This window comes from Athene noctua, chromosome 16, assembly GCF_965140245.1.
Source record: "Athene noctua chromosome 16, bAthNoc1.hap1.1, whole genome shotgun sequence".
Classification (NCBI taxonomy): Eukaryota; Metazoa; Chordata; class Aves; order Strigiformes; family Strigidae; genus Athene; species Athene noctua.
In genome coordinates, this window is record NC_134052.1 from 8,573,570 (window position 1) to 8,594,594 (window position 21,025).

Here is a 21,025-nt window from a genome sequence, read left to right on the forward strand (position 1 = left end):
ATAATTACAAAGCGACAAAATAAGAGGTTTTATCCAAGTCTTGCTTACATAGCTGTAACCTATCTACTATTACATCAGGATCACAGACTTTATCTAAATTTACAGACTGAATTCTCTATGTATCCTTTTGCAAAACATACTAGACAAAGGATGGGAAGATTTGAATTAGCCTAGGTACAGTCTGACAGCAAACTATACCTAACAATTAACGATATCCTCTGTACTAATTACAACTTGTCTTGGCTTGAGTGATAGCTGCAATTTCTTTGCCTTTGGCATGATAGGAGTAAGATCAACTATACAAAAACCGGCACTAACTTTGCTCAGCACTGGATGGGGTTTTTTTAATTACTGATTACAAACTGAGACTTGAGAACTGACTAGACACTCACACCTTGCCTCAACTGCAGAAGTTGTTTGAACTCCCTTCACAGCCATCTACTACATAATATCTACACAAGGATATCTCACACTAAGTTCTCTTCTATCACGTTTATAGATTAGGGAGAGACCTGTATTTCAAAGGTTTGTTGACATAACTAGATTAATCTACATGCTTTTTCCTGCCAACACATGTAAAATTATGTTAAGCGAGAAGTCATTTTACTTCCAATTGTAAGGAGTTTTGTCAGTACCTCTCTCAAGGTAGCTAAGCAGAGCTTTGTATGAAAATAATTATCGAAGAACTAAACCAATAAACAAGGTTATCTAAGGCAACTACTGACATGTTACTAGATCCTGCAATACTATACGTGGTTTTAAAACGAAAACCAAATCCACGAACATCTTTAGCCCCAGGATGGGTGTACAGATGCATCCTGAAAGAATTCAAACTTTCATCCCGACTTAGACTTATTTTACGTGATCTGGCAATGCATAAACTAATACTGGCGCACTTTCTGTGTTAAACTCGCATGAAGCCAAGATGCCTGAGGCGTCCTGATGCCACCCACTCCCGGGCAGCCTGGCCCTCGGGGTTCCCAGCACCGAGGCTGCGAGGCGCCAAGGCCCGGCGAGCTGCCGGTCCCGCCTCCCTAACGCTGTGGGAGGCGCGGGGGTGCGGGCTCCCGGCGGCGAGGGGCACAGTTCGAGGCCAGACCGGCCCCAGCGCGGGGGCAGACGCGCTGAGCGCCTGAGGGGAAGGCGGGGAACCGCGCTTCAGCCACCGCAGCCCTGTGTGCACACACTAGAGCCAGCTACTCCAGGGCAAAGGTTGCCGAGGCACATCCCACACCTGCTCCCTAGGAGAAAAGGAAAAAAAAAAAGACTTCCTTATCACGCAACAGCCCCTCCTCCCGCTCACCCCGCCGGGCGGCCGCCTCCATCTTGGAACCCCGCCGAGCCAGGCGCAGGTGCTCGGCGCCGCCCGCCGAGCGGCGACTGCGCATGCTCGGCAGCGGCAGGTGCGCGGCCTCGCCCCCCTGGCCGGCGCCCCGCCCCTCGGCGCATGCGCTCTGCCGCCGCCGCCGCGCGGCTGCCTGGCCCCGCCCCCGCGGCTGCCCGCTGTCTCGGCGGCGCGGCAGGTGCCAGGGGCCGCCGTGGCCCCGCCCCCGCGCCCCGGTCCGAGGGCGGAGGCGTCGCGGCGGCAGGAGCCGGCGGAGCAGCCGCGGTTGCCGGGGGCAGTTGGCTTCGGGCCGCGCCGCTCGCCCTCCCCTCTGCCTCTCTCCCCCCTCTCCCCCTCCCGCGGCGCGCTCGAGGGCACCCGGTGGAGAGCGAGAGGAGAGAAGACGAGACACCGACCCGCCGGCGGCATGAACCGGCCTCACCGCGGGGCTGCGGGCAGCCGGGGCCTGGGCACCATGGAGGTGAAGAGTAAGGTGGGTGCTGGCCACCGCGGCGGCGGCGCCGGAGGGAGCCGGCCCGGCCCGGCCCTGCCCTGCGGAGGCGTCTGGCCGTAGTGTGGCCGTGGCGAAGGGCGGTGAGGGGACTGGGGGCAGGGAGAGCTGCTGACTCACCTGCCGGAGGGGACACCGGGGGCGAGGGGCCGGCGACCGCCGGTGCGCGGCCCCGGCGTCGCTTGAGCCGCCCCTGCGGCCGCCGCGTTCCGAGAGGCGACGGGCTCCTTCCCCACCTGCCTGCCCCTGCTTCAGGCAGCTCCCTCCGGTCTCCTCGGGAAGCTCGGCGGCTCCAGGGCTCGGGTGGCGGGAGTTCGGTGCTGGTCTCGCTTACCGGGTGCGCTGTCTGCAGGGGGCTGGAAGTGTTTTGGAACATTTTGGAAGTGTTTTACGAAAACACGTTAGTGGAGTTGGCCTCTTAGTTTCTGCATAGATTAAAAAATATACAGAGAAGTAGATAGATGTCTGGGGAAAGTTTGGGATATCTGGCCCAAAAGAGATACTTGGAGCCATGATTCAAACTCCAAAACCTGCTCTTCGTCTGAATTAGAAAAAGAGTACATTTGTTGAACTTGGTGGCTGTTTCTGCACTTTTTTATTTGTTTGTTTAACTTAATGTCTCTGTTTCTCAGTATTTTTTTTTTTTTGGTGGGGTAGAGCATAGCTTGCATTATTTGGTAGAGGTAAGCCCTGGCTAACTTACCTTAAAGCAGGGCTTGCCATCTTTTAGAGGATACCTGAGGGTTTTACCCTGGCAATTTTTATGAATGCGTACCTGTATATTATGGTTTATACCAACAGGTTCTTGTTGTCAAAGCTTTGCACAACTCTGTAAATTCTCTCATGGATGTATCTGCATCTGTTCTTGCTGTTAATTTTTCATGTGCTGATTAGCCAAAGTCTTGCTGACAAAATAATGTTCTGAAAGAAATTACTTTTTTGTACTGGTTTATACTTGTAATATTTTGTTGATGTGTCTGTAGTTAACAGTTGTAAAAGTGTTGGATGTGCAGTATTAGGTGGAGTGTCAACCTATGAGTTAAATGTGTAGCGAGTTAAAACCCTCTTTTGTCTAGGCAAACTGCAAGCACACCTATGGTTTCCTTCCTCCATTGGTAGAAAAATGCCTCTTGTAGGCTTTTTAAAATTGTTCTAGTCTGTATGTATTCTGTACCTTCCTTTCCTGCTAATCGGGTGCTAGAGCAGCACTATAAGTGAAGAAGCAGTCAGGGCTTGTGACGTTGTGTGTTGGTTTTTTTTTTTTTAAGGATAATGTAGTGCTGAAACTTCTAGAAAATGAATGTTTCGTCTCTATAGGTTGAATGACGATGATTTCTTTGAAGTGTTAAATTAACTTTCATGTGAACGAAACCAAAAAGTACAGGAGTAGCTGGTAGCTATGATTTCAAATACTAGTTAAGCATAGCTGTTACTGTGGTTGGTGAAGTCTTTTTAATCTGTGCTCTTGTAAGATTGAAAACAATCAGTACAGTGTGCTTATAAACAAATCCTTGTTGCCTCAGCCCAAAACTCTAGGCTTACTGTTCCCCCATTGTGTGTTTCCTCGATTTAAAATATATCTGGGGATCACCTGTGTGATGTGTTCGTTGGTGCTTGTACAGAGAACCGTAGAAGTTCTAATGAATAAGGACTGTCTCTGAAGTGCATATTATGGAGCAGATTTCAAGGCATTCCTAGAACCATTTGTTGCTAATGCATTATTTACGAGCACCTTGATTTAATATAGCATAGGAGTCGTCTTCCTTTTGTGAAAATAATAAATTCTAAAGGGAAAGGAGAAAGGCTTGTGTGAGAGGTGGAGGGGATCATTACTGTGGAGTGGTCTAGGCTATGAAGGCTTATCAGCAATGTACAGCTCTTTATTTAGATATTCTAAATTAATAATCGTGCCCCATCTGACAAAGCTGTGCCAGCATAGCCCAGCTGCACTTGCAGTTATATGAGCAAAATCCTTTTGTTAGTCTAGTTTATTCAATTTGGGTAACTGGTCTGAACTTGCCTTGGGGAGTCCCCAGAGTGTATTAATTCCATTTAGCCCTTTCTCTCATCATAGCAAATCAAGTTTTATACCCCAAACTAGAGTTCCTGGTCATGGTATGGAAGTTGAAAAATAAACCTAGTTCACTAGATATAAAAACCATGTTTTTCACCTCATTCTTATGACATGGAATAATGTTTTTTTTTTCCGAATTAAATCTAATACACTGATAAGACAGATATGGTTACTGTAGTTCGTGCTCTATTGTTGCTGGAGATTTATAGTATAGCAGCAGTGTGCTGTGTTACAGAGGACCTAAAGATGTGTCCCGTAAGTAAGTCTTACTTAAGCAAGTATCTCTAGTAATTTCCTAGTATGCTGACATCCCTTGTACTGTGTTTTCCTAGATGAGTTGCCAGTGTGCCAGCATGCATTTGTAAAGAGCTCAGGTGGCAAGAAGTCTACTTAAGTTAGGCTCTTCCAATCTTTCATCTCCTCTAAACTTCCTATAAATTGTAAGCACAGCCCATTTAATGGAATGGAGTGCAGCATTTGATATAAAATGAAAACATTTTAGGAGGTAAAATAAACTACGAAATTGCAGTTGTACTTTTGTCTTTATCTGCTTTATAAGAGTATTGATCATAGCAAACCATGTTAGGAAATAATAGCCGGATTATTAGTCACTTGGTGTTTGCACCAACTATGTATAAAATCATGTTAAAAAAATATCACACGTTTGAAAATCTGGCCCTTTGTATGCTTACTGCAATAGGATTTAACATTTACTCCAAATTGACAGCGAGGTTGTTGGCTTTTTAAACTTTTATTGCTGAATTGTGTTTAAGCTACATAGTCTTTTGAAGCCAAACAATTGAAATTGATACAATGCTCTGGCATTCATACTTCACATAGCTGAAGAAGTATTTGAGACACACAGGATAAAGTCTTTCACTGACGTCATGATTAAGTGTGCTGCTTCTGACGTGATGGGAGTTCCTCCTGCAGGCTTTTCTTTGCTTTTCTTGTAAGCAGGTATGAATCATCCCTTCTGCCTTATTGTTAGTTAATGTTACTGTAATTGGAGTGTTTTTTGAAGAGGAATGTTCCCAGATAATGCCTTTATTTAACATTTTCGGAGGAAGGCGGGGAGCGGGGAGGTGTAACTTGTTTTGCTGTGCTTGAGTTAGCATGGTGTTAATGTGCTAACAACGGGGTCCTTGTCTCCTTATTTTCATTCCTTTATTTGTATGCGAGAGCTCTACGGGTTTTATTCACCAAAAGGTTGTAATCAAATGTGAGTTAAAGGTTGGTCGCAGGCTTGGTAATGTGCACCTTCACAGCTACTGTGTGTAACATATACCCAAGTATGTGATACTGAGGCTCAAACTTTCAGTCAGTGAGTATTTTGTTCCATCTTCCTTTCTGTTCTGCTTAAATCATTTCTTTATCAAGTTTCTTTTAAAGTCTTTATGTTCACTGTAGGTCAGCAATAGAATTCACAAAAAATGTCACCAAGTTCTTTGTTTTCTATTTTTTCATTAGTTTATTACCTTTTAATTCATATACGACTTGGTCTGCTTTTAGCAACCTGGCTGCTGCTCTTAATTCCTTTTACTGTCTTTGATATGTTGTGTGTGCCTGGTATGGAGGTTTTGGAATAATTTTTATCCAAAATTCTGTTCGCTTGGGGCCCTGCCTGTGTTGAGCAGAACACTATAATTTTACCAGTCATTCATGCTAAAATTTCAGTTTGTCTAGTCTACCATCAAATGCTTACTCTTTTATTTGCATCCAGTTTAGTCTTATGTCTACCACCACTGAATCATTGCTAGCATTGTTTTTTAATGTGTATGTTATACAGGTGATTTAGGAGACAAGTGGATGAGGGAGCAGGGTTTTTTGTTCAGATCATACTGACTAAATGGAAATCCTATTCCTGAAATTACAGTGCCAGTGATTAAGTGGTGGTTTTGCTTATTTTCTGAATCTTGTCTGTTATATACCCTGGATACAACCACATTTTACAAGACTAAGCAATCAAGATTTGAGTCTTGATCATGTAGGGAAATCTTCTGATTGCTCCTAAGGAGTAATGGCTGGTTGTCTCTGTTGTATCTCTCTTTAGGTACAGCAGAATTGACTTGAGATCAGCTCACTAATGCTTTACTGTGCATAGTTTGTACTGAAACACAGCAGCCATTCTTTGTAGTTTTCAGGTAAAAGTGGCACTTTCACTTGTTCAAACAGCTGGAAATCTGAAATACTCAGTCTTGCATAGGTTAACCGTACCTGTAAAACAATTTATACATACCGTTCTAAAGTGTACTGGCATTTCTTTGAAAGTTCCAGGTAGTCACATACCATAGCAGGTTAATCATAATTTTGTTTCTGAGCCATCATCAGTGCTGGGTATGAATTCTGTCCGTTACTGAGAGCACGACTGTTTCATAAGCATGTAAGAATCTGCAATTGTTCTTGCACTAGTTTGTCACCTTAATGCTAAGCTCCCACATTAGTGAATGCTTTGACATAAACAGAACAATGAAAACAACTTTTGCATATTCAAAAGTTGTACTGTTTTATCAAGACCAAAAAATATTATATTATAACTCTGGAAAAAAAAATTAAACCAGTCTAAACTGTCCTTTTTATACCACTTTGTAGTGGTCGTAGTTTTTCGTGCACTTTTGAATTCATAACACTCCTGGTTTAACATTCAAATCATTCTATTGCTTGAGGATGCTGGATTTCCATATTAATGATATAAGATGTATTTTGTTGTAGTTTGGAGCAGAATTTCGACGATTTTCTTTGGAGAGATCCAAACCTGGAAAGTTTGAGGAGTTCTATGGATTATTGCAACATGTACACAAGATACCAAATGTTGACGTTCTAGTGGGATATACGGACGTTCATGGAGACCTGCTGCCTATCAATAACGATGACAATTACCATAAAGCAGTTTCCACAGCCAATCCTCTACTCAGGATTTTCATTCAGAGAAAAGGTAAGTGCACTTACGAGTCTGTGAATCATGCTTATCCGGTTATACTGTGTTGCAGTAAACAGTGTGACATGTGGAGGAAAAAACCTTTCAGTCCTATTTCATCATGTTGAATTCTATAATAATTACGGATCATGAAAGGTATTCACAACTCATCTCTCTTGCAAGAGCTTCCTCAGGCAACCTATTTATACTTTGTGGGTTTTTGCTTGTATTTAGTTCAGTTAGATAAAGTCAAATCTAGCAAATGCTTCTTTTGGCGTTTGTATAAGCACATGAAAATAAACTTCAAACCTCTGGGGTTTTCTGCTCTGTATGTTGGATGCCTTTCACTTAAAATTCTGATCTTGATCAGATGAGGAGAGGCCATTACAGGATGGAAAAGAATCTTGGAAGTCTTATTACATGAAGTATTAAATGTCAGTATAAATTAAAGACTAACTTTGTAATATGCCACTCTTATGACACTTTTCTAATAAAACATTCTGAAGCTTTCAAAATTACAAGCTTATTTCAGTTAGCAAACCCCAAATGTGATTGCTGCTCAGTTTGTTGATTTGCCTTTAAAAATAGCATATCTTCTAGGCACAAAGTTCTTGTTGTCTTTTTGTAGTGTCTGCTTTTGTTCATGAAGTAAAAAAAAAATCGAATTTGAAGTTGCATTTGTTCTTATCCAGGAGAACATATTCGGTATACAGAACTGAAGGGGACAAATTGAGTGATGTGATTTGAAATTTGTTTTAATCCAGAGAAGTCAAGAACCTGATTTCTGCACTTGTTGGTTTCCTGCTTACTTGCATAGAGGTGTAAGTGTGCATGCACTGTGTGTATACATATATATGTGAACACATGCATGTGCAATTCCTATCCTAAGGTAGTCAACTAATCTTTGAATAGCAGACTGCTGCTTGCTTAGCTATTTTATAAAGATGTGCACTCTTTCTGGTTGTTGTTAAGACGGGTTTATTTTCCTTAGGAAATACTTGGGCATCAGAAACTTTTATCCACCCCGCAAAAAAAAACCCCTCCACAACAGCCTGACACAAAAACAATATTCAAAAAGAGTGTGGTTTCTTGCCAGCTGCTGTGCTGCTGGCAAAATGTGTTTTGTATTGAGGAAAGTGTAGTCTAATAAGACCTATGTTTTCAGTCCTGAATTGCCAAAGGAATGAACTATTTGCTTTAATAGAACCTAGAGGTAGAAAAGGTCTATGATTCCATTTAATCTCCTACAGTAGCCACGTGACAAGAACAGATAAGCCCCTTTGTCAGACTGGGATTATTGAGTTTATATTTTAACACCATATGTTTTTAGATTGTTACTAGTGTTACATGTTTAATGTTGACTGTTACTAGTGTTACAGTTGTAACACCTTATACCTTCATTGTGCCTTTATTTAAAGCACGATGGATTATTTCTTATTACTCTGGTGTAAGGAACAGATAATAGAATTTATATAATGCACAGAACTAGAAATAAGGTTAACCCACTTAAGTTTATCATGCCAAGAATCGATTAGAGCATGTAGAAACTGTCAGTTGTCATCACGTTCCCTTTGAGGCTAGAGTCTTCTGGCTGTAGAGTTTTAGGGAATAAAGAACCCAGGCTGGCATCTGAGTCCTGCACGTCCAGCACCATACTTTGTTCTGAATCAGTTGTGAGCACTTTCATCACTTCTGTTGATGAAATTGAGGCTTTGATTCCTTTAGCATCTTTGCCATATAGAACAGAGGTTTGCTTGATGGAAAACAAGGAAATAACTTGATTCTGTATTTTGTTTGTAACGAAAGCCGACTTGCAGGAGTTAGAGATGTGTCATAATTTGTTTAGGTGCGATTAATTCATCTGCACAGACCTTTATTGGCTGTACCACTGAAACTGAAAATCAAGTGTCTGAACAAATATCTGTATTGATGGTGCAGCTTTGATCTGTGCTGCTTTAGAACTATAAGAAGTGACACAAGTTACTTTTTCACCTGCAAGGCGGCTTGTGGCTTTCACGCATTCTCTTAAATCATCTGGAGAATTTCTGTGGGCTTTCTAATGGAATTTTGCCTTTTTGAATATATATATAAAAATAAAAAATAGTATTTGGGGATTTAAGATCTTTGGCAAAAAGCTGCTGTGGGGAAGAAAAAGTTTTTGCTGTCTTAAAAGATAGGAAATAGATTACCTATTCAGAAGCTACATGCAATTTGTGGAAAGCTAACATAAGGTATGAGCAGACTACAACAAAATCTAGGGTGAATAGTATTAAATTCTTAGTCTGTTGCATCCAAGGAATGCTTTAAGGGGTTGAAATGAGAGCAACAAAATGCTTTTGCAATATTACTAATTGTAATTGTGATTACTCCAAAGTTTCAGAAATTTTATTATGCCAGAATAAGCACTCTTTTCTCTTCTGTTCAATTTTGATGTCTAATTTATGAAAGTTAGGAAGTTGTCTGTATTAAGTATTTATGTATATTGGTTAATGTGGTGAGAAACCTAGAGATCCTGTAATTAAATGAAGTCACGTTATTCCCCTTAGACTCTTCTAATTGTATTTAACTAAATTAAAATATTTTAAACTGCTCCAGTGCTAAATCTAAAGTGGGGCTTGATATTGCACAAGTCAAGAATGGCTGTCAGTTTGTGGAAGACAGTTGCTTATTGGAATTTCATTCTGCAGTCTAACAGATTAACAGGTACTGTTGACATCTGGAATTTAAAGGTTAAACTGATGTATCATGATTAAATCCAGATGTATGGGAGTCACTCTGTCTGTGAGAAAAATCTTACTAAGATAAAAGGGGGGGGGGAGAAATGGAACATAGTCCTCACAGACCCTGAAAGGCAATTCAACATGGGGGACATGGGATTGTAAATATAAGAATAATAGAGATGACAACAGAAGATACATTTCATTAGAATGTCCTTAAAACTCACTTGTAGGATATTAAATTGTAATACACAACTCTTACAAGTTCTGCACGTACATGGCTGTATATAGTAAAAAGTGGATTCTTTGGTTAATTCATTTGTGCCTCTTGAGGTATACTGTTTTTCACTGAGACGCTTTATTTTGTGAAAAGAAAGAGGAGTTGGCTCTTTAAACAGCTCTCTGGAATATCCTAGCTATTCTGAGTCCTCTTCCTAAAAACATAGGCTAGTTTCCTAAAACTATGTTTTGTTATAACTTCTGACTATATAGACAATATTTGGGCTTATTTAAAAAATGCTAAATTACATTCAAATGTACTAATTGGGAGTTTTGAAAATTTAATTCTTGAAGGGTAACTTTACATTACTTTGCAAAAAGATCATTTTAAATATCTGTCTTGAACAATGTTAAACTGAAACCAGATTTGGCATTTGTGGTCTTTGTTTTAAATTTCATGCACTAAGTATATACAGATTGGTGCTATCTTGAGTTTGAAACTGCTGGGGGGGGAATAATTCTTGCAGGATGTGGACGTTCTCCTTAACGCTATCTGTAGTTAACACCTTGTCCTCTGGCTTTATGCCAAAATATTTTCTGCTGTAGCTTTAAACTGATTAGCTGGGTGCCAGAACAAAGATACCTTTATACTCCAGAATATTGCTTTAGAAAATTTGTTTAGCAGTGGAAGAGAGGTTAGACAGAGTCATGCTGTTTGGCTGAGATTTGGAAAGATGAGTTTTCATCAACTTTCACTATTTCTTTTTCCCAACAAATTATGTAACTTTAACTGTAGATCTTAAGCTTTGTGCTAGTTTTGAATTATTAGACTACTAAGACTAGCTACAATGCAAAAAAACCCTACCCTTGGGTGCTTTATAGTTTCTTAAATGTTTTGACATATGGCTTGCAACTTCGGGATGCTTTTATTTCAACAGTGTGTCATGTAACTTGAGTAAGTTTCTAACAGCAAAAGCACCAACACAGTGCTAATATTTCTAGTTGTGTATTTGTCTTCTGAAATAGTCTTTTAAAGTTCATATCTCTTCCAATAAATGCTTTTCTCATCTTAGTTTTTGTTTAAAAAGCACTTTTGAATCTCTTATTTCTCATACTGAAATATTTAAATAATATTTATTTCAAAGCCAGTCCTTTTGCAACAGATCTTCATGTTTCTCTTTGGAGTGTGAAAATATTTGATTCGGGCAAAAGTTTTAAGCCTTATCAGCTGATAGTTGTGGGAAGGCAAGCCTGGGTGATGGGTTTTGTGAACTCTCATTTCTTGTTGGGGAGGGAAGTTGTGAATAGTTCTAGATCTAACTGATCTAATAAAGAGCACAAACTTGCTATGACCATTTGCAGGACACAATAAATCTACTTCTTGGGTGTAATAAGCGTGTATAGGTTTGTATATCTAGTACATGCCAATCTCACCGTGTAGGCACAGCAGGCCTGAGTGCCAGGAGAGGGGTCCTGGCACATGGGCTGCTATGAAGGTGAAGAAGCCGTACAGCCACCTGTGGCAAGCTGGCAATGTCAAATATGATATACATTTTATGTGACAGAAGGTGTAAAATACCAGATACTCTCGTTCTTTGACAAGAATTTGAATTTGTGCACTTTGAAGTTAAGGCACCCACCACCCCCCCCAAACTGAATACTTTTTAGTGTTGCATTGCATCTGGAAGAGCACTTACAAGAAAATCCATACTGACAATGTTTTGATACACTCTTTTCCAGTATACTGTTGCTGAACCCACTCTTGCAGTAAAAGCAGTAGAAACCTAGGGCTTCACTGGTGCCAGTATGTTAGTACCTATATCCTAGAGTTTTTATCAGCAACTTGCACTGTAGCACAAATAAATTGTGTGTAATTTTCATATTTTCTTTGGATGAGTTTGCTCTAAAAAAAAAACCAAAACCAAACCCCAAAACAAACCAAGGCATAATATGGCTTAAGGTCTGAACAATATGGAACTAATCAGTCAAAATGCTTCCAACTTACTTATTGGCTCTCTGGAGAACTTGCTAAAGAACAAAGCTCTTCTGTAGCGGTGTGGTGTTAAATGCCTAGAAATAGTCACTGCTACAAAGCAAAAAAAGTGAAGCTTTTGAAATAAGGCAAAATTATGCTTCTTGACCATGCAATGTGTCTCTGGTCCTTGGAATAATTTAGTCTTGTTGAATTTACCACTCATTGTGCAGCCATAAAACAGAATTCTAAAGTAGCAGAGATCTACACTACTTAGACATGAAATGCACAAAAAAGTCTTTGGTTTTTGAGATCACCAAGATCCATACCAGCTGCTGGTGGGGGAGGGGGAAATCCATGACCTAAAAAAATAACCTTTGCACTCATTAACATTCTTAATTCTAATATTCAAGGCATGTCAATTCATTGTCTGTTTGTCTAAAATCTTCACCTATACTATCACTTTCTTGCTGTCATTGTGTTACACTGTATTCAACAGCAAAAGATATTTAAGGCAAGGCCCTTCTGTCTAGTATCTTATTTCACAACTGCCCTTTCCAAGTTATTTTGTAAGCAATTGTAGTTCTAAATAAAAAAGAGAAGCTATTGCAACTCATTGAATTGCAAAAAAGTCCTCCCAATGCAATGACCAGATGTCTAACTTAAAACTGGTTGGATGGGTTGTCAGTAGAGATAAGGGCAAAACTTCTCACACTTTTTTCTTTGATCATAAATTTTAAACGTTAAAAGAATTGCTCCATCTTGTCTGAAAAGTCAGCATGTTAGTCTTCAGCAATGGAGTACAGGATTTTTAGTGGCTGATCTTCAGTCAGTTAGATATCCCAGAATGCATTTTTCAGAGGAAATGGTACATTTGCATTTTTTGGATGTGTGTTACACTTAGACATAGTCCACCTGTTAGATGCTTTGGTTTGGGAGGTTGGTCTGGTTTTTAATCAGCTCGCTCTTCAGTACAGCTGACTTAACACTCTTCGGTATCAGGACAGATTTTAGGCTGTTTCAAAAGGCTTCTTGCTTGTTGAGATCTAATGTTATTTTAATTTAACCTTAACTCATAATTTTTTTCTCCTTAACTTCTTTTGCTGATGAACAATAGTAATGCCATACTTTTGAGAGAACTGTTTAGACTCCCAAATAAATGAAAAATTATTTCCTGTGTTCACAAGGGCATCCACCCTTTAAGTACTGAAATACTGCGGTGAGGTTCCCCCGAGCCTGTTCTCCTCTAGAGAGGAAAGACCTAACCCCTTCAAGTCTGTCTTCACAGGGCAGGTTCTCCAGCCCTTTGATCATCTTCCTGGCCTTCATTTAGACCCTTTTCAGTCTGTCTACCTCTTTCTTGAATTGTGAGGACCAGAACTGGCCACGGTACTCCAGGTGCAGCCTGACAAGCACTAAGGAGCGGGTTGATCACACCTCTCCCTCTGCTGGTAACACCCCTGTGGATGCAGCACGAGGATCCAGTTTGCTGGATTCCAGTGCGCTGCTGAATTGTGCCCAGTGTATCCACCAGTCCCTTTCGGCAGGCTGCTCCCCAGCCACGTGCTGGGCTCTTTGCTTCTCTCATCCCAGGTGCAGGACTTGGCACTTGTCTTTGTTGAACTTCATGCTGTTCTTTCTGGCCCAGTCCTTGATTTAGCTTCGTTTTTACCCGCTGATCCTAAGAAGGCAGGGGAGTGGATTTTGCAGAGGCTGTCTCAGTGGGTGAAGTGGGAGAGGAGAGTCCCTAGGGTGCTCTTAATGTGCACTTTCTCACATGAAGTGAGAGCACTGTGGGGTGTCTGCTGAAGTAACAAATGTGGAACGATTTCTGTTAGTGCAGAAACACCAGTCTGGAGTGAAAGATGGCCAAATCTGAGAAACAGCAGAAGTAAAAATTAACTATGCAAGGTGGATGTGATATTCTGAAGGGGCATCTGTGTCCTCCCAAAGTAACTGAGAGTGTCACAAAAGTGACTCCAAGAGTACAGTATGGCTGCGTAGACTTAACTGTCTTCAGAAATAATTCCTGTTTGTGTCAAACTGTTGAACAACTTTATCTGTAAACTCTAATGCAAAAGATGTTCTGTCTTTAGCAAACATCTTTGCCTCCCTTTAAGTGTGATTACATTTTTTTGTTGTTTAAAAAAAACAAATGAGGCCATCATCATGATACTTTTTTTAAACCATGTTGATGAGCTATTTTATTAGTATTGTGCACACACAAGGTATGAGTTTGATAAATCCCTTTGGGTTTTTTGTGGGCTAATTTGTATTTGTTTTTTCTCCTGTTGTCCTTTATCTTTTAGAATACTAAGTTCAAGGCTGCATTAGTAGACTAATAATTTTATTCATTAAAAAACTCTTCTTGTTTTCAGCAGCCCTAATGTCTGAGGGAGGGAGGACTTAGTATTACGTGCTGGAATAGTGTTAGACTATTGCTTCAGAACTCCATTCTCTGTTCCACTTTGCTTAAAGCATCTGAAGAGCCGAAATATAACTGGTATATGTCTGTATATCTTCATCTTGGCCTAGAAAAAAAAATTTTTTTTTTACTTACCAACTCTCACTGTGTACTTTTTTCATCAGCAATTGACTGCTCTCCTGAAATTTCACCCTAGGATAGCATTTCCATAGTTATTTCAACTCACAGATTGAAATGTATAGCAATTTTTTTACTCTTGCCTGTGCCAGTGGCATCTTAATGTGATAATATAAAGAAATCCCAACTTCTTTTGAGTCCCAGGGTTAGTGCAATCAAATCCTGCTTATTTTTTTATCCACTGCAGAAAAAAAAAAATCTATGCAACGTTGCAAAAATACAACTGTAAATCCAAGGAAACTCAGATCTGAATGTGGTTTTGTTCATTGTTTTTGGAGAGTTATAGCATATTAAAAAGAAAAATGGAAGCTTCCTTTACTAAACAGGCATTTTGGACATCAGAATTGCTTCCAGAGAACATGTTTTCTCTTCCATTAGAAGTATTTGTATGACTTGCATATGTTTTCTTTTTCTAAAATTCTATGCCATTTGCATACTTCTCTATCAAATTGTGGCAGTTACAGCATTGCTTGTATGAACAGTTTTGCTTGAAGTATTTGTGTGCAAGATCTCTTTGTTTCTGCTCCACAGACATTTTACCTACATTGCATGGGGGCAGGGAAGAGAGTGCAGAATGGAATAAGCTTTCTGGAGTTTGAATCCAGGTCACTTGGCTAGCTTCCAGGAGCTAGGCAATAATAGGCACACTGGCTGCTTTCCCTTTTTCATTCTTTCTTTTCCAATGATCTGAAACCTGAGGAGAGAAAACGAACAAGTGGAATTACTCTGAATAAAATTAAAATATTTCTAGGAATGTACTCACTCTTTCCATTCTAACCTTTCTCAAGCAGCTAGAATATAGTTTTGTATGTCTCTGCTACTGCAAACTCACTTTAATTTTTGTATGTACTGTCTTTCTTTTGGTAGAAGGAAACCAAAAGTATTGCAAACTTTGACAAATCTCATAACATTAAAGCTCTTGTTTCATGTGTAGAGAGAAATATTTCTGCTATAGCAAGCCAAAAACCTTCTAGAATAGATATTTCATTCTGCTCACCTGAAGCACAATAGCAATGCGATACGGACCGTACATAGTGTGATCTAATCATCTGTGTGCTCTGTCTTACAGAAGATGCAGACTACAGTGCCTTTGGTACAGATACTATGACAAGGAAGAAAAACGTCTTATCAAATGTGTTACGTCCTGATAATCACAAGAAGAAACCGCACATTGTCATTAGCATGCCACAAGACTTCAGACCAGTGTCTTCTATTATAGATGTAGATATTCTTCCAGAAACCCATCGTAGGGTACGACTTTACAAATATGGAACCGACAAACCCCTTGGATTCTATATACGAGATGGCTCTAGCGTCAGAGTAACACCACATGGATTAGAGAAAGTTCCAGGCATTTTCATATCTAGGCTTGTCCCTGGAGGCCTGGCTCAAAGCACGGGCTTACTGGCTGTCAATGATGAAGTACTGGAGGTGAATGGAATAGAGGTTTCAGGAAAAAGCCTTGATCAGGTTACAGACATGATGATTGCAAACAGCCGTAACCTGATCATTACAGTAAGACCAGCAAACCAGAGAAATAACATTGTGAGGAACAGTAGGACTTCTGGCAGCTCTGGTCAGTCTACTGAATCTAGCCTTCCAAGTAGCACGCCAAATATTTTAGCAAATTTATTGCCAGGAGAGGAGGAGAGTGATGAAGAGGACATTATTATTGAAGATAGTGGTGAGCCACAGCAGATTCCAAAAGCCGCGCCTACCAGCGAAAGCCTAGAATCGTTGACGCAAATTGAACTTCTTCATGAGTCAACACAAAATGGATTCCTTCCTTCCAGTGAGATGAACTTGAATCATTCAGCAGGCAGCATTAGCATGGAATATGAAGTACAAGGTCCGGACCATAAATCATTAGAAGAAGATGGAACTATAATAACACTATGAAATTACATTTGTGTACTTTGTACTAAGTAAGGATGCCATACGTGTTTTAATTCGGCTTAATATGTAATACATTTTATACCTCTCCATCTACCAAGCACTGCAGTTAGATTAAAAGGAAGGAAAAAAGTAAATACAAGAAGTTCAAAATTATGTAAGTTGACTAACTTCAGCTAATTCTGCACTTCAGTGTAAATACTTCACAAAGGTGAAAGATAATTGATAAATGACTGAAATTGGATGAGGAAAATTTAAATAGAAAATGAAGGATATCTAAGAGATGGCTGTGAGCTTTCTTTTAAAGGTACTTGATTTTTTTTTAAATGCAGAATACTACTGGTTCCATAGAAGTAAACTATTACTCTGTGAAGTTGACTAATGTACTGTGGTTCCATGTTTATCTGAAATGCTGCTTACGTAAGATGGAGCTGCTTTAGCCCCTTCATTCCCGTTCAGGACTGCCGTTTAGCACGTTGAGCAATAGGGGTATGTGATAGTGTCAGTGGTTCAACAACAGTCAGGATTTGAAGGCTGGGGGCTTCTGAAGTTGACTGTTCCTTTGTAAGTGAATGTGCAACCACAGGCTCATTAGTCATGCACCTTTACTGGTTTTAATGGTAAAGTAAGCTTGCTTTTAATGACTATGAGTTTGAAATTCAAATGTGAAAGTCTTAAAACTTATGCATCAAAGACTGTTCTTATTTTAGTTTGCAGTAGTTAAGGATATCATTGGATTTAGTTGCTAATCCTAGTAAATTTCAAAGAAATCAAATGTAAACTTAATGCTATGAAAATAAAATAACAATCTGTGTTAAAATCTCAGTTTGAGTAGAAGCTGTAAGGGTTTCTACTAGCAAAGGTTTGAATTATGATTTTCTTCAAACCTTAAGTTAGAACAATTTAAGTTAAATCCCTGGATTTAAAAGAAAGTCTTAAATCAGAATGAGGCTTTAATAGAACTTGCTTGATCCATGTGATATTTAATTATTCATTATAAAGAACTAAACTGTAAATGCTGATCTTGTGTACCACTGGCTGGGTGTTTTACAAAGTTGCTATATGTAAAAAGAAATACTGATGACAAGTCCTGAGACTGCAAGTGCTTAAGTATGCATGTAATCAGCTGTGAACTTCCGAGGAGAGTTGCAGGAGAGGTTTCTAGCATTATTCTTCCTTTTTCCCTTTTTAGTATCTTTGCTTTACTACTTTGGCACTCAGTTCCCAACCTGACCCTTCTCTGTGAACATAGGTTGTTGCAGGAAAATGAGATGGAGACTAATGGGATTGGGGAGAAGGAATTATGGAGCTTCTCAACAGGGATCCAGTAGTCTGTGTCAACCTCTAAGAAAGAAGTAGAATGCTACCAGTTCTGTATTGTGGTACTGTGCTTAGTCCAGGTTCTTGGAAGTATATTTTGCCCTTTAGGGAGATGTGCTGTGTGGGAGAGGACACTAACCCCTTTCTCTTTCCCTCATTCTATCTTGAGGAAACATCTACCTCTGTTAACTTTAGTAACAAGAGACTAACTGTAAGTTTCACGTTAAGGCATGTGTAAAAGTCATTATAGGAAATTAGAGGCTAAAACTTTTGTAACAATATAACAAAATTGTTTCAGAAATTCTGCTGTTTAATTTTACTAAATGCAAATCTTAAATTCATATCTCATGAGCAGTAGTATTTTTGAGCCTTCAATACAGTTGGAGTTGAGATCTTATACATGTCAAGAAAGGTATTTATGCCTGTTTTGATTGGTGGAGAGTCGGCATTATCAGACAATGGTACTCTGCAAATACATGTTAGAGTTCTGCTGCATCGGATTTATTTATGATTTCTTCAGTGTGCATATGGAGAGGCACTGGAATCTTTTCCAACATGAGCAAGACTTTTGAAGCGTGTTACTTATTTTACTAATTATTAAAAATGAAGTAACTACATCCACTTAGTGTGAAATTAGGAAAATGTTTGTTTTGCAATGTGTAGACTTTAAATATACATGTTTTCTGTCAGTGCTGCTCTACACTTCCTTTATTTAAGGAAGATTGTTTACTTTAAAATGTCTTTTTTTTTTCCTTTATCAAAAGACTTTCCTTCCTGTATGAAATAATCAGTGGAGGGTGACTCTCATTTATTATGCTAGCTTGCACTTCTGTGCCTTTTGTTTACTTGAATGTATTGTGAATAATCCAAGGAATAAAGGCACTTGGATGAGAAGAGAAATGAAGTCCACAGACACAGAAAATGAACTGGTAGTGCACTTAATACAGGTGTGATGTCTTCATTCAGTGGAAATGCATTATGGGTCTAATGTGGTACGTTAGTGTTTTGCAGCTTGGGTAATAGCTTTGAGCTATTAATTTACACCGGAGAGTTGAGTCTGAGAATGTTAGTGTTGTAAGGTAACTTACTGCTTAGGTACAAACACCCAAGGTTAGTGTGCTGCCAAACTCTGTGTTACCTAATCTGTACTTATAACAGATGCATGAATAGTTTGACCATATATGCCAGTATTAAGGACTTAACAGAAATATAACTAAAGTCCTACTCTAAATTGCATGAGAATTCATTTCTTGGGACCTTTCCTGCAAATTGCTTAATATAAATGTGAGATAATATTCTTTTTGACACACATCATGTTCTGTTTTACAGGAATCTGGTAACAATGTAGTAAACTAAGCATTTAGGACTTGATAAAATCATTAAAGAATAAACCTAAAAATGGGTTTTTAAAAGCGTGTATTTACAGTTACAATGACAGACTGCACAGCATGTAATTGCTTAATCCTGCAGTTACCATAAAGTTTCTAAAGTTCTTCCGTATCTTACTAATGCATACACTGTTAATTACAGAATATTTTAAAACTGTTACTTCAGGATGATCAATGGTTGATTATGAGTGGCTAAACTGAATTTTATATATGAATGATGCTGGGGCTCAGTATAAGGTTTTCTAAAATATGCTGATATTGTTAGCCTTTCATTTACTACCTCCTAAATTTTTAACATCTTTACAATTTCCTCCCTGGAAGAAAATACTTACAGGCTTGACTGTTTTATATAGATTTTATCTTTAGTTTAAAAAAAGAGAAAAAAATCCAGAAGTCATAGTGAGGATGCTATGCATGATTGACAATATTACGCTGCTATTAATGTAATCTTTGTGTATTAAGTATCCTGTATATGTAAATTGTATTTTCAATCCAGATTTTATAAATTAATTTATAAATATCCAAATTGTTTCAGAATGGAGAACTAAAATTCCTTTGACTAGTGTTATATGTTGTGTACATGCACAGTGGGGGGACAATTCATTCCTTACTTGTGACTGGGAGATTTAAGTGCACCTTAATAGGAAAAAAAAAAAATTTCTTAATAGAATTAAGATGCATTTACTTTGAAGTTCTGCTATGGTACTGGATAAGTCAAGCCTAACTGTGAATCACTTTTTGTTTTCCACAGCTGAATTAAATTTAGGACAATGTTCTCACAAGCTGTCTTTAACATGTGTATTTTTGTGAATATTATGTATTTTCTAATTAAATTTTACTTGCAATGTGATTTTTACATGAATGAACTTGTTTAAAATGTCAAATATCAGTATTTTTCTTACAACTTTAATGTATAATGTACATTGGTATCTCACTGAATGAAGAATGATTTTACAAAATCAAGCTAGATGTAGTTGTATATTAGTCTTATATTTTTACAGACTGGAATAATAAATGGATATAGAAATAAAATGCTTTTTTCTCAATTACTTTGTCAGATAAGGAAAAATGAGGAAAAAAATATCTTCTTAGTCTCAAGTGTAAAAGTAGATGGGCTTTGTTTCTTTTTCCCCTCTCTTGGATAGCTAAGTGGGCTCTGTTTTCATAGCAGTCTTGCTGCTTCTGCTCCCTTCTCCGTAGCAAATCTCTACATGTGGAAAGTATGCAAGGGGTCAAAACATTTGTCCTTCAGTCCTGTTGACTAACTTGTGATGTACTTATTCCTACAGTAGCTGCAAATAATGAATCTTACATTGTATGGCTTGCTTGGGGACGACTCATAGTAACGTTTAGGTCATGAGTCCTGGGAGATGGTTCCTCATCCTCCGTCACCTTTGTCAAGTGGTGCTGGTGATGTGGAGGTTTTCACCATTCCTCTAAGTGTGGTATAACTCTCTGTATTGAAGTTTTAACCTGAACCCATTCCACTTGAAAATGTTTTCTTCCATATCTGATGCCTTGGCAGCCCTTGTAAACATTTACCTAGTGACAAAAGACTTGAGTTTTGTTTAGCCCTTTTGTGTAGGGCTTTTGTAACTTCTGGTCTTGAGGCCAATCATATGACTTCTGTGCTGTACTTCACATATGCATGACTAGTTCCATTTGTATGGATCAGTACTCTTCATACTTGCCTGTGTAGCTATGAGGAGGTGACAAAAAGACTGAGAACAGCATTCCAGTATCTTCATGTTGGTATGTGACTGAAAGAGCCACATCTACTCCATCTGTGTACTCAGGTCTGTGTGTCTTGAAGCTGGAAGAAATTTATTTGCTTTGCACAGAACCTAACAGCTCATACCTTTCCTGAAGGAATGCTGCAATTGGTGTGGTATTCTTGGAATGGTGTGAGCTTTAAAAATTCATCCTGCCTGTACTAAAATTCAGGTGTAGTATTTTTCCAACTTCAGAACTTTTATCCAAATGCATAAAGCTCTGAAACTGGGAGAGACTTCCAAGTTACCAACCCTTCTTTAACATATGAATTGTGGGAGCATGTAACTTTCTAGTATTGTAGCTGAAGTTTCTCAA

At 39.1% G+C, this 21,025-nt stretch overlaps 1 protein-coding gene across 1 annotated transcript; it reads left to right on the plus strand.

Moving 5' to 3' along the window:
* Positions 1-1,531: 1,531 nt before the first annotated feature.
* Positions 1,532-19,924, plus strand: PARD6B (par-6 family cell polarity regulator beta). The gene is made up of 3 exons (XM_074920456.1): positions 1,532-1,817; positions 6,622-6,844; positions 15,406-19,924. The coding sequence occupies exons 1-3, from the start codon at positions 1,752-1,754 to the stop codon at positions 16,233-16,235; spliced, it is 1,119 nt and encodes a 372-aa protein (XP_074776557.1). The 5' UTR covers positions 1,532-1,751; the 3' UTR covers positions 16,236-19,924.
* The last annotated feature ends 1,101 nt before the right edge of the window (positions 19,925-21,025 follow it).

Bases quoted from the DNA above. Each gene is read 5' to 3' on its own strand.
- PARD6B (XM_074920456.1), top strand. From the start codon at position 1,752: ATGAACCGGCCTCACCGCGGGGCTGCGGGCAGCCGGGGCCTGGGCACC. The intron at 1,818-6,621 runs GTGGGTGCTGGC...ATTTTGTTGTAG, and splicing joins CCATGGAGGTGAAGAGTAAG to TTTGGAGCAGAATTTCGACG. The intron at 6,845-15,405 runs GTAAGTGCACTT...TCTGTCTTACAG, and splicing joins GATTTTCATTCAGAGAAAAG to AAGATGCAGACTACAGTGCC.